Source organism: Talpa occidentalis, unplaced genomic scaffold, assembly GCF_014898055.3.
Source record: "Talpa occidentalis isolate TD23 unplaced genomic scaffold, MPIMG_talOcc4v2.1 talOcc4.16, whole genome shotgun sequence".
NCBI lineage: Eukaryota > Metazoa > Chordata > Mammalia > Eulipotyphla > Talpidae > Talpa > Talpa occidentalis.
In genome coordinates this window covers 59,253,064-59,266,248 of record NW_023601653.1, presented here as the reverse complement: position 1 = coordinate 59,266,248, position 13,185 = coordinate 59,253,064, and the positions used below count along the sequence as shown (strand labels likewise).

Here is a 13,185-nt window from a genome sequence, read left to right as displayed (position 1 = left end):
TTTTATAACAAGGTAGGTTCTTAGGGATTTTGATAGTTTGACTCTTAGGGGTAATCTTACTTTTCTTTTTAACTTTTTATATACTGAGGTTACAGACTACCTAGCACAGTGTGGAAATAGCTATTGTTTGGTTTGGTAGCCTTTCTGTATTTTCTACTGCTGTAACAAGTGCCCAAAAATTTGTGGCTTGAAATAAATTTATCTCGAGGTCAAAAGTCTGTCTCTTGAGCAAAACCCAAGGTACAGGCAGGGCTGCTTTCCTTCTGGAGACTTGGAAACCAGCTATTTCCTTGTCTTTTAGCTTGTGGAGGCCACCAGCATTTCTTTGCTCTTCATCTCTTCTATCTTCAAAGGGGCAACATGTCTTCTTCAAATCTCCAACTCTCCTGCCACCCTTCTTCACTTAAAAGGTCATTTATTTGTAATTATGTTCACTTGGATAATCTTCCCAGTTGAATACCTTTAATTTAACAACACCTGCAAAATCCCTTTTATAGGTTTCAGGGATTAGGGCATGGATATCTTTGTGGTGTAGGTAGAGCTTTCATTTAACCACCATGTTTTGTAATGGTGGAGTCCTACAGTGGCATTTACTTCAGCAAAAAGTTTAAGTCTGTCCTACTAGAATTGTACCTACTAAGGTATCCAGTGACCTGCATGTTTCTAACCAAGCAATCACTTTTCTTACTAAACCTCCAGCAGCACTCAATAGTTGTCCACTAGTTTTCGAAATACTTTTTTCCTCTTCTGTTTCTTAGCTGTTTCTGGCTGCTCCTGTGTAGTAGTCCCTCCATATCCACAGTTTCACTTTCTGTGGTTTCAGTTAACCATAGTGAACCATAGTCCAAAATTACTGCACATGAAATGTTTTGAGAAAGATATGTAGCTTTTGTCTGTGTATTCTAATTTTTTGTTATTGTTAATCTCTTGTGCCTAATGTATAAATGAAACATCACCGGTATCTCTATAGGAGAAACTATAGTGTATATGGAGTTTAGTATTACATATGGTTTCAGGTATCCACTGCTGTGCTTTTCTCCATCTGACTTAGAAATACTTTTCTAAGGGGTTGTTGATTTGTGAATGATTGCTGTTAGAAATCAGAGGATCAATGAGACACTGGACTAGATAAAATGAAACTTATGAAAAGACTGTAAAACAATGGGTATCACAAGAAAACAGCACACACAGCAGTATGTGTCCATTGACAAACCCTATAGCCTGTAGGGACCCAGTTCTCCATCATACTTTGTTACAGGATGAAGTAGCCCTTTGGAACTTAACATTTGGAGTACTCCTATCTCCCAGGCCAGGTAGGTTCTTGAGGCTTCAAGATAAATATGATATATTCCTAAGACTTTAATTTTAATTGAAGGAGTGGTGGTGGGAAAACATGTAATATATCTGGCAGTTTAACATTGACATTTAAAATCATATCCATAAAAAGGGCATGCAAAATCTGCATGAACTTAAAACTATAATACTTCATTCTTGACAGTTTTACTGTTGAGGCTATGACTCCAGATTGACACACATAGTTTACTTTCCTCTGCCCCAGGCTTAGTGATTGTTTACATTAGCCTGCAGAAATAGTCTTGAATGGAATTTGTTGATAATAGTTTCTAGAACATACCTGCTCCTTGAAATTCTGATTTAGCAAGGCTGTGATGGAGTCTAGAAACTACTTTAGAAAAAACTCTTGGGAGCCTCTAGTATAGTGGTGGTACTCCTCAGATCTTTCAGAGTCTTTGCCTTAGGGACACTTCAGAAGTTCCAGAAGGCAAAGTGAAACTTCGCAACATTTCTCCACCAAAGAAATTCAGGTATTTTTTGCATTCTATCCCCACTACCTGCTGCCATTTTACTTCAAAACTCTAGAGATTAATTCAGAGATTAATTCTAGAGATTAAACTACAGATTAATTCAGGCTCAGATTACAATAGGTCAATTTTAGAAAAAGTCCTTGAGGAATTCTTGTCAGATATATTGTATATTTGCTGTGAGAGGCAGCCCTGATTCTGGTTTTTCACTTGAAGTTGGGTGTCTCACAGCTTTTTGTTTATTTTAATACATTTACAGGATACAGGATGGTATAAAATTACTTAAAATCTGACTTAGAGTTGTACCTGTCCCTAAAAATAGAATTCCATGTATCATCTATATCTTCTAGGAATATCATTAGATTGGGTGTGATCTCTAAGCCAAAGATGTCTAGGAGCATCACGGGAAACTGGGGGGGTATTTTAATAAGAGGGTTAGTAATATGGAAAAAGATCAAGCAAGTGGGACATGGCTCTGCATTGGATGCTGGCAGAAAGTTGTGATAATTCTGTGACAGCATATTAATTTTTATCTACAGCACAAGAAGAATGGGATGAGGCTTAAACCAATTGGTGAAGGGACAGTCTCTTATCCTGGGACAGTCACAGAATAGGGGCCTGTTGGGTCATTTTTGTGGTTTGGAGGGTTCGTGTGTGTGTGCATACATGATTACCAGTGGTCTTGTTTTTGTTGATTCCTCACAGTCATAATGGCCTTGGCCTTGGCTGAGGTGGTGTGTGGTGATCAGTGGCATTACAGTTTAGCTGTGGGTGCAAGGCCAGCTCCTGGCTTTCAGGGCCTGCTCTTCTCTTTCCAGAGGTTAAAAGCAAAACAATGGTAACATGTTATTGTATGGAGAAAGACCATCTAGACACATCCAATAGTTATTCATCAACACTTATGGGTTGACAAGACTAGATGCAGCTCAGTGTAAGGAAATAAGACTAGGAGTACTTTTTCTGTTTAGCCCCATAATTGCTGGGTGAACCTCAAATTAATACTAGCAGTTTGCTTTTGTTGAGAACCTCTCATGTGCCATGACATATCCTGGGTACTTCACATACAAGTAAACTTTTCAGGCCAATGTATATTGATCATGCCCATTTTTACAGTTAAGTAGCAACATTCCTAGAAGCACCTATTTCTGAAGTGCAATTGCTGGTATATTAAAGAGAGGTTTAACCCATTTTGACCTTATAGTAAACCACACAGGATGCTTCTTTTTCAGAACTTTAGTGTCTGTAGGTGCTGCAATGGATATAAATTATGTATCTGGTAGTTAAGAGATGCAAATGCTATTATACATATTTTTGCAAGCACCCTAGCTCAATAACTGGCTCATGGTAGGAAACCATAATTAAGAGTTTTCTTTCAGCAGAGAGGCCTCTGATTGTGACCACAATAAGTTGACCACCAGGAATTTTAGACTCTTGGGCACAGAAAAGTCAGGCTAGGGGGAAAAAAAAAAATCACGGCCTCCCTGGTGGCACAAGGGGTTAAGATGTAACCTATGAAGCTATCTGCAGCCATTCCAGCACGAGTTCAATCCCCAGCCAGAGAGCTACCCACATGGTGAAGCAGACCTCTCCTGCCTCACCTGCTGCTCCCCTCAGCAGTGTATTTCAGTAGATATGCCTGTTCTGTTCCCCACTCTGCCTCTGGTGAATCCTCTCACCCCCCCCCACCTCTGACCTGTACCCCAGTTCTTATATACATAAATAAATAAATCTTTTAAAAAATCACTATCAGAGTTTTAGCGCTCCAAGAAATTGTCAGGGTCAGTTCTTCTAGAGAAGGAAAAGGAAGTTTAGGAAGGCAGTTGATGTGCCCCGTGTCAGAGCCAGGCTGGGATACTGGTCTTCTCACTCACATCTCACCTGGCCATTGTCTTCAGGCCACAGAGCAGCCTCTATAATCCGTATTAGCAGTTCCTGTGAGCTCCGGGGGGTTGGCTTTTGGGCGCCCTGAGAGGCTAAGGGAGCACAGGAGCCACGTGAGGCAGGGGCCGCAGCACCTGCACGTGGATGCTCTCCCCTGGTTCGGCAAGCTTACTGGTAAAAACTTTTGCACAGGTTGGCACTCAGTGCCGTGTGCGCCTAAGTAATCAAAGGGCTTTGCAGCCAGTGTTGGAGTTCGCGCGTGGCGGGGCGGCCCCGGAGAGCGCCCGCCCGGTCCCGCCCGCGCGATCCCTGCCGAGGCTCCGCCCCGGGAGCGGCGGGGCGGGCAGGAAGGAGGAAGGGCCGCCGAGGTGAGCGGGCGCCCTGAGCCGGCGTCTCTGCAGCCACCCTCGCCATGTCGGCGCGCAACCTGGGCACCGAGCTGGGTAAGGGCCACGCGGGGCGCCCCCTCCCCTCCAGCGCTTCCCAGCACCCCCTCGCCGGTCGTGGGGTCATCGCCGTCAGAGCCCTGGCCCGGGGTCTCGGAGATTGGGGTCGCGGGGCCGGCACCCACCCTAAGCAGAGGCCGATCAGGGAGACTTAATTCTAGGGCACCATGATCCCGCCGGCCTTGGCACCCAACCTTATTTTTGTAACCGAAGGGCACAGGGAAGGATTCGACTTTGATCTTCCTATTAACTCGTTCACCTACTAGCTCCCCTGTTGCAAAGAACAAAAATAAACCCAAGACCCCCACACAAACAAAAAACAAATTCAAAACCTTCATTTCCTAGCCTTATAGAATCCCTGTGCGATTTATTGCTGGATTTCCATAGATGACTTGAACACAGCTGTCCCTCAGAGCAGGTCATGTGGGTGGGAAGTTTGTCAGGTTTGTGAACTGCATAGTTAATTGTAAATTGTATATGATTTTAAAGGTACAAAGATTTGTAAAAGTGCCTGGGTTATTCCGCCAGTTTCATTTCATTGATATTATCAAATATAGTTGGGAAACTTCCTTCAGAGTTTGTAAAACGGTAAAAATGTTGTCATTCAAACAGCAAAACCATGATCCTGACAAAGGTTAAGTTTCTCAGTTTAAAAGCTTGGATATCTGAGTCTTCGAGTTTGCTGTCTGACTTTGGGCAAATTAATTAATCACTGCTTAAGTTTCTTCATCTGGAAATGGTAATAGTGATACCTACTTAGCTCATAAAGTGGTCTGGAAATCAGATGAGAGGGTGTCAAGTGTTTGGTCCCTACTAAGTGTAAATAATAGTATTCTATAGAAAGTTCTGTTAGGGGCTAATTTTCAGAAAACTAGTTATAAATTATATATATAACATAAAAGTTACTTTTTTAAAAAAGTGGCTGTTCTAATTAACAGTCTAGACTTCAAGAGGTGTAGCAGAACTTGTGCTGAATGGTAGAGAATGTCTTTATGATAGCTGATTTCCCCATCAAGTCACTGCCCTTTAGCACATTATGTTTTAAACCCTAGTTCTGTCTCTGGAACATGGACTTTAGTAATGAAGGAGTATTCCCTAGATTGGAAGATCTTGAAAGATGGGGGATGGGGAATAGGGATGGGGGATGGTCTTACTCATCTGGATATCCTTAGGCATATAGCTGTGTGACTTGTAAAGAGGTGAGGATGCTCTATTATTTTCCCAAACTTTCACATTTATTTTTCTTTCAAGAATTACAATTGAGCCCTTTAATTTTTTATTTGGTGCATTAATTGACATATAGCTTTTATTTCCTTAATTTGAAAGAATTAGAATCGCATCCATTTATTTGTTGAAAAGTACACTATATGCAAAAACCAGTTGCTGTGTAGATTAATAGTAAATGTGAATTTTATGCAGCTATTTAAATGAGCGTAATTTTCTTTTATTGTTTAAATAAAATCATGCATATTTTAAATATGTTTTTCCTTCATTGATATTAATCATTAATCCAGACAGAGGTCTAGCTTAAAATCCTAAATTTATTTGAATTTATGTATTTAAGAAAAAATTCTTTAATATTTATGCATTATGTTGTTACTTTTGTAGTTTTTCAATTGAAAGTCTTTTTAAATAAGCTGTTACAGTATGGTGATTTATAGAAAAGTTAATATTTTGGTCCTCATGAGTATTTGGTCTTCATCCACAGTTCCTGACTGAGTTTCTTAAACTGGAATCACCAGAGCTTTGAATTAGCTCCGAAGTGATGACATTGTCTCCTTCTGTGTTAATAATGGTAACTTTTGAAAAGCACCTGATTTGTGAGTTGGAGGTTGCTTGGAGAACCAATCCTGTCATTAAGGGTTGGCTCATCCAGTCCCTACCCCCGACCTCCAGGGCGATGCTGGAGGTTGAATTCAATGGCCAATGCATTAATCAGTCATGCCTAAATAAAGTAGCCCTCTTAAAAACCCAGAAGGAGGATCTTTGAAAATTCTAGGGTAAGATTCGCATCCTGGAGAATGTTTGGAAGTTCCATACTTGATCTCCAAACCTTGGCGTATGCATCTCTTTCATTTGGAATTTATTCTTCGGAAGAAATTGACGATCTAGTGAACAAACTGGCTTACTGAATTCTCTGAGTTGCACTAGCAAATTAACTGAACCTGAGGAAAGCCTGTCAGAATATCTGATCTACAGCCAGGTGGTCAGAAGCACAGACAACAGGCTTGCAGCTGCCTCTGAAGAGGATGGGAGACTGAGCTCTTTTCCTGTGAAACTTAAAAACACAGTCTCTGGATAGTGTTAAAACTGAGATGAATTCTCGCATCCTGATGGTGTCTGAGAATTGCTTGTTGAGATGAGAAAACCTTTATATACATTGAAGTTGGATCCAGAAACTCTATACAGTGTACTTCTTTTTTAAGGGAAAATAACTTATTCCCTGTCTTAATACAAATGGAATTCGTTTGTTGTAAAAATTTTAGAAAGTACAGTTAGCACACAAGAAAACCAAAATTATCACTAATCCAATTACTTATTTATATTTTAGTGTCTGTACCTCTACTTAAAAGAAGTGTGTGTATGTTTGAGACTGAACCTGACCCTCATGGTAAAATCCTTTAAGGAAACATTCTTTTATGGTGGCTTTTGGACATGTGAAAGAAGGAACCATGCCTCCTCTAACTTTAATATCAACTTGTATGTTTGTATTTGGTGATCAGTGTTGTCTGCCTAAGATCATTTCTTTTCTTTTTTTAAAGATTTATTTATTTATACATACAAGAACTGGGGTACAGGCCAGAGTTTTGGGAGGTGAGAGGATTCACCAGAGACATAGTGGGGAACAGAACAGGCAGATAGACTGAAATACACTGCTGAGGGGAGCAGCGGGCAAGTCAGGAGAAGTCTGCTGTGCCATATGGGTCACCTCCCTGGCCAGGGATTGAACTTGTGCTATAGTGGCTGTGGTGAGCTTCATAGGTTGCTTCTTAACCCCTTGCGCCACCAGAGAGGCCCCCCTAAGATATTTTCTACTAAGAATTTGACTCCGATTTTTTTCAACCTCAGATATAATGTTAACTTCTTTTTCTTTGGGCTGTGTTTGTACTAAGGGGGCAGGTGACAGCTGTTGTAGGAAGAGTTGTGATCAGTTTGGAGTTGGAAGAGAAGAAAACCTAAATCTGACCCTGCTATTGAGTGGCCTGTGGCTTTGGGCAAACCACTTCGTTTCTTTGAACTAGATAATGGTCCCAGTAATGCCCTGGACCAGCAGCATTAGCCTTTCCTGGGAGCTTATTAAAAATGCAAATTCATGGGCTCTTGGAGATCTTAATAAATCTGAAGCTCCAGGGTATGGTACCCCACATTCTTTGATTCTGAGGTGTACCCAGCTAACCCCTGATCTAATCTCAGTGGTGCTGTGGAATGCTATTGACCCCATTGAGATTCACCAATTCTTCTCTTTTTTCAAAAATTTATTTATTTATTTATCCAAGCACTGGGTACAGTCAGAAGCGCGGGAGGGTGAGAGAATTCACCAGAGCCAGAGCGGAGGACAGAACAGGCAGACTGACAAAGTACACTGCTGAGGGGAGCAGTGGGCAGCGGGAGAGGTCTGCGCGCCATGTGGGACCCTCGCCCGGTGGCCAGGGATCGAACCGGCGCTGCAGAGGCTGCAGAAGGCAGCTTCGCAACCCAGCACTCAACCACTGCGCCACCACTGCGCCACCGGGGAGGCCCCAATTCTTCTCTTGTCCTTGGGTCCTCTTAGCTTTTGCCTGAAATAGAGGTACAGGTGGGCAGTGATCTTTCTTTTGATCACTGATGTGTCCAAGGCACCCAGAATAGTGTCTGGCATACAGAAGGCACTCTTACATGTCTGCTAAGTGAAGAAATGAATTTAGAACTTCTTGTTTGGGGCATCTATCTGGGTCCCTGTGCGTGGACAGGTGTTGTAAGGTATTACATCTTCTCTCTTGTTTCTAAATAACATTAAAATTCAATTTTATTATTTTTGTCTTTAAAAATATCTCAAGAGGCTTATGCAGATTGTTGACAGTGGCTTCCTTTCAAGTGTGCTTTTCTTTGGAGGCATTTCTTTGGAAGTGAGGGTATTGTATCAGGGAACTTCTAAGCATCTTCCTGCTCTCTAGGTGTATATTAGTAAGCTCTTGTGTACCAAAAGGAAAATTTCAAAGAAAACTGAAAAACAACAGGAAAAAAAGTAATTCAACACTGATTTTTAATTGGCCAAGGATGGGGACAATTCTGTGGATTTCCTGTATTGCCTTGACAGGATTGTTTTAGGCATATATCCACAATTAAAGGATTCCTTAGGGATTATTAAGTAATGTACAGTCTGTTTTGATGTGTAGAGGCATTTTCTATAATCCAGGGCAAAACAAGCAGAGAGGACAGTATATGTAAAGCATGGATAAAAGAGATCAGCTTTGGCTGCTTGTCTAACCTAAAACATTGATGAGATTTTTGTATTTGAGGAAACACATTCCACAAGTGGTTATTGGATTCCCACTGTCTACTGGGTATTATAGACCTGGGCTCTGGTAATTTAACATACACACAGCTCTACTAGGACAGAGCTAGGTTTGGTTCAGAAGCTGGGCATCAAGCCAAAGTCACAATGAAAACACTTGTGAATGTGAAATGCACTTCTCCATTTAGTCTCTTTAAGAAACGAGATAGGTATGATTAATTCCTGCCTGAAATGGGTTGTGATAACAGAGCTTTCTGGCCCTCTTGCATTAAAACCTTTCATTTTTCTTTAAAAATTTACTCAGATAAAAATCAGGGATGGAGTGAGCTCATTTTGCCACTCCTAAGAGCTAGACTTTGGTGTTGAATTTCTGATTTTGATGGGTGATTTCCCACTGCAAAATTAGCAATTTAAAATTAAAAACAATCTTAATGGACTCATATCTTAAACTTTGGCAAAGTAGAGAACACTTGCACTTTTCTTTATTTGACATGTGCTTTGCTCCAGGTACCTAGGTGCTGGTTTTATTGGATCACATAGAGCTGAGCAGGTGCCAGGGTCTTTGCTAAATGCTTTTGGAATAATTTTGTTGCACTTAACAACAGCTCTTTGGGGAAGATGACTGTGATGGCCATTTTACAGAAGAACAAACTAAGATACAAAAAGTCTTAAGTCACTAGTTATAAGTCAGAAACAGCTAAGGTAGCACAGCCAGAATTCAAACGCCGGTGCTTTCATGCTGAGGTTGCTTGCTTCACTCCCACTCTCTTTTACCCCCATCCCTAAATAGAGATACTCAATCTCTTATGCAAAAAATATAAATGACTAGCTAGTCACAATAAAATGACTCATTTTAGATTTGCTTCACCAGTGTCTTGATGGCAATAATCAAAACCCACATTTTTTTTAAATTTTATTTTTATATTCCCCATACAATTGCAATCCCCTTATTTTGACCCCAATCCCTCCCCTCCCCACCCCCGCACCCCCCACAGAGTGTCTCTGGTTCATAGTTGTTTGTTGATTTTGATTTTTACTTTCTTATAGTTATTCATTTTCCTGGTCCCTTATTTAAGTTTTCTAGATTCCTGCTATGAGTGAGACCATCCGGTATTTTTCTTTTTCTTTCTGGCTTATTTCGCTGAGCATGATCTCTTCCAGCGCCATCCATGTTGTTGCAAACTGCATGTGTTTATCTTTTTTGATTGCTGAGTAATATTCCATTGTGATATGTATCACATCTTCTTGATCCAGTCATCTATTTTTGGGCATTTGGGTTGTTTCCAAAGCTGAGCTATTGTAAATAGTGCTGCTATAAACATAGGGGTGCAGGTGCTCTTTGGAATTAATGCAAAACCCACATCTTAACCATTTTTTTTCAGAGAGGATTTGGTGTATCCCAAGGGAGAATAGAAATATCTCATTTGAATGGATCATGAGAAGTGTGTTTAGTTGTCACTGAAAAAAATTTCTGGGATGGCATGTTAAAGCCAGCCTTCCTTGGTATTTCTTCTTCTTTTTTTAAATATTTATACATACAAGAACTGGGGTGTAAACCAGAGGTGTGGGGGGTAAGAGGAGTCATCAGAGACAGAGTGGGCATCAGAACAGGCAGATTGACTGAAATACTCTGCTGAGAGGAGCAGCGGGCAAGTCAGGAGAGGTCTGCTGCACCATGTGGGTTGCTCCCTGGCTGGCTGGGAATCGAACTCTTGCTACAGTGGCTGCGGATAGCTTGATAGTGCTGTCTTTAACCCCTGTGCCACCAGGGAGGCCCAGGATTTCTTCTTGTGAATAAATTTGTTTCATTGACTTGAGATGACTTCTGTCTTTTTTGTTCGTTTGTTTTTGTCTTTTCTTGATTTTTTTTATTTCTAAATCTAAGGTTTCTCTGAAGCTTCCTGAGAAATGTAATCTCTAATTGAATACAAATCAAGCAATTTAAGGAGACTGTAGATTTCAGGTGAGAAGACCTTATTCACCCTTCAAGAATCCCTATTATTGATTGATTGATTTTATGGAAGCCCATTAATGTTTGCCTCTCAGAAACAAATTCAATTCCTACTTCAACACAAAAGGTGGTATATTCTTCACTAAGTGGCATGTGAAAATTTGACTGTAGTTTAGGTTAGGTAAAAATAGAATTTTTAAAAAAATTCTATATCTATTTAATGTTAAAAACTCAACAAAGCCAATACATAGGAAATATATATCACCATGATGAAAACCATGTATGACAAACTTACAGCTAACATCATATACTCAAAGGTGAAAGCTAAAGGCTTTTCTTCTAATGTCAAGAACAAGACAGGGATGTCCACTTTCACTTCTGCTATTCAACATAGTTTTGGAAGTCCTAGCTAGAGCAATTAGACAGGGGAAAAAAGTAATAGGCATCAAAATTGAAAAGGAAGAAGTAAAACTACTTGTGGATGACATGATATCATATAGGGAATACCCTAAAGATGCCACCAAAAAGCTGTTAGAGTTCCTCAATAAATTCAGTAAAGTTGCAGGATACAAAATAAATATATAAAAGCTTGCAAAAAACAGATTTCTGCAAGGAATTCCCATTAATTCCAAGTGGAATCAATGTAAAATTAAAAAAAATAAATTATTATTTGTACAGTAGTTTAAGTTAGTGTGAATTTTATAGCTGAATCCAATATTTTTCTTAGTATTGACATTTTTATTTAGGTTTAACAAGTTATCTTTACAAACATTATCTAAATTATCCTAGTAATCCTATGTGGTAGGTATAATTATTCTCCCTATGAAAGTAGGAAATCTAAGGCTCTCAGAAATTTAATATCTAAGAGTAAGAGTTGAGGTCACAATTCAAATCCACAGCTTCTTAAAGTTGTGGTTACAAGTACTTACACTTTACATCACAGCTGCATGCATGCTGTGTGTGTGTGTGTGAGAGAGAGAGAGAAAAAATAATATGAAAGTGTTTTTATCTGAGTATGATATTAGTAACGATAACTTTGTTATCCTATTGCGTATTGATCATAAAGCAGCACAATTTTTTTTTGCTGTATATGTGTATTGTTTTAATAATAATAACCCGTTAAAATTTATTATCTTCTGGCAGTAACATAAGGCAAAGTGAACAGCAGTTTAGATCTGCACTCTTAACAAAGCACACCTAAACACCCAATTGTAGCCACTGATCATGTCTAGTGGAAGACACTTTGGAGCTTGGTCCAATCTAGTTTTTTTGCTCATAAAGCCAGATATGTTCTTGCAAGTATCTGAAGGTGAGGTTGATAGACTGTATCATCCTGCACTTTTTGGCCATGGTGTGCCATAGTGCATGGAAGCTGATAAAGACCACACTAAACCCTCTATCCATGTACTTTCAACTTTGAAACAATCTCAAGCTTTCAGGAGATTTGCAGTAGAAAGATTCATTTGAGGAACATGATCGACAGATGCATCTGTACCCCTGGGTTCTAGAGTATCATCTACATAGAAGGAGATTTCCTTATAGCTACCACACTGCAACCATCGAAGTGAGAACATAAGCATGGGCCCATAACACTGTCCAATCCACCACTTTCACTCATTTAGCCAGTTGTCCAAATAATGCACTTTATTTCAAAACCCCAGTTCAGATTCACATGTTGCCCTTAATGGCTGTGTCTCTCATCTGCTTCAGTAGGGAGTAAATATGGGATAGTCATAGTTTTGAATCTCAGGCCAGTTATTTATTTTTTTTTAAAGATTTATTTATTTATTATACAAGAACCGGGGTACAAGCCAGATTTGCAGGAGGGTGAGAGGATTCACCAGAGACAGAGCGGGGAACAGAACAGGCAGACTGATGAAATACACTGCTGAGGGGAGTAGTGGGCGCAACAGGAGAGGTCTGCTGCACCACGTGGGACCCTCGCCAGCCAGCTGGGATCTAACTGACGCTGCAGAGGCTACGGAAGCAGCTTCACAGTGCTGCACTCAACCACCTGTACCACCAGGGGAGGCCCAGGCCAGTTATTTTGTAGAATACTCTCCAGTCTCTGTCGTCAGTCATCTGACATGCTCAGATTTAGGTTGTGCTTGTCTGGCATGTGTATTACAGAAATTATGAGGTGTTCTCAAAGTACACTGCTGAGGGGAACAGCGGGAGAGCCAAGAGAGGTCTGCTGCACCATGTGGGTTCCTCCCTGGCTGGCCAGGGATCAAATTCATGCTGCAGAGGCTGCAGACAGCTTCATAGATTGCCTCTGAACCCATTGAATCACCAGGGAGTTCCCACACTTTAATCTCTCCATTAAGGTGTTGTCTGTCAGGCTTCTCCTATAAAGTTACTTTTCAACCTTTGTAATTAGTATATGTTTTGTGGGTTGATACTTTGATACTATTTAAGTATCCTGTTCTGCAGATTTTTCAATTTATTGCTATTTGTTCATATTGGTATATATTTGAGGTTTCTTATTTTTCCAGTGGATTAGATTGTTGCTCTGATTACTTAGTGTTCAAATTGTATCAGATTTTGCTAATGGTGCTCCTTCCACCATGCTTCTCCTTTAGACCTGCCTCA

The 13,185-nt window shown here is 40.3% G+C and overlaps 1 protein-coding gene across 2 annotated transcripts in view; it reads left to right on the top strand.

Annotated features, from left to right (window-relative positions):
• The first annotated feature begins 4,051 nt into the window (after positions 1–4,051).
• Positions 4,052–13,185, top strand: part of DERA (deoxyribose-phosphate aldolase) — a 96,521-nt gene continuing 87,387 nt past the window's right edge. For both annotated transcript variants that reach the window (XR_008552261.1, XM_037514286.2), the window contains exon 1: positions 4,052–4,144. Coding sequence is in view for 1 of the 2 variants with exons in the window: in XM_037514286.2 (XP_037370183.1) it covers positions 4,114–4,144 (31 nt within the window). In the remaining variant the exon portion in view is untranslated. The remainder of the gene's footprint in view (positions 4,145–13,185) is intronic.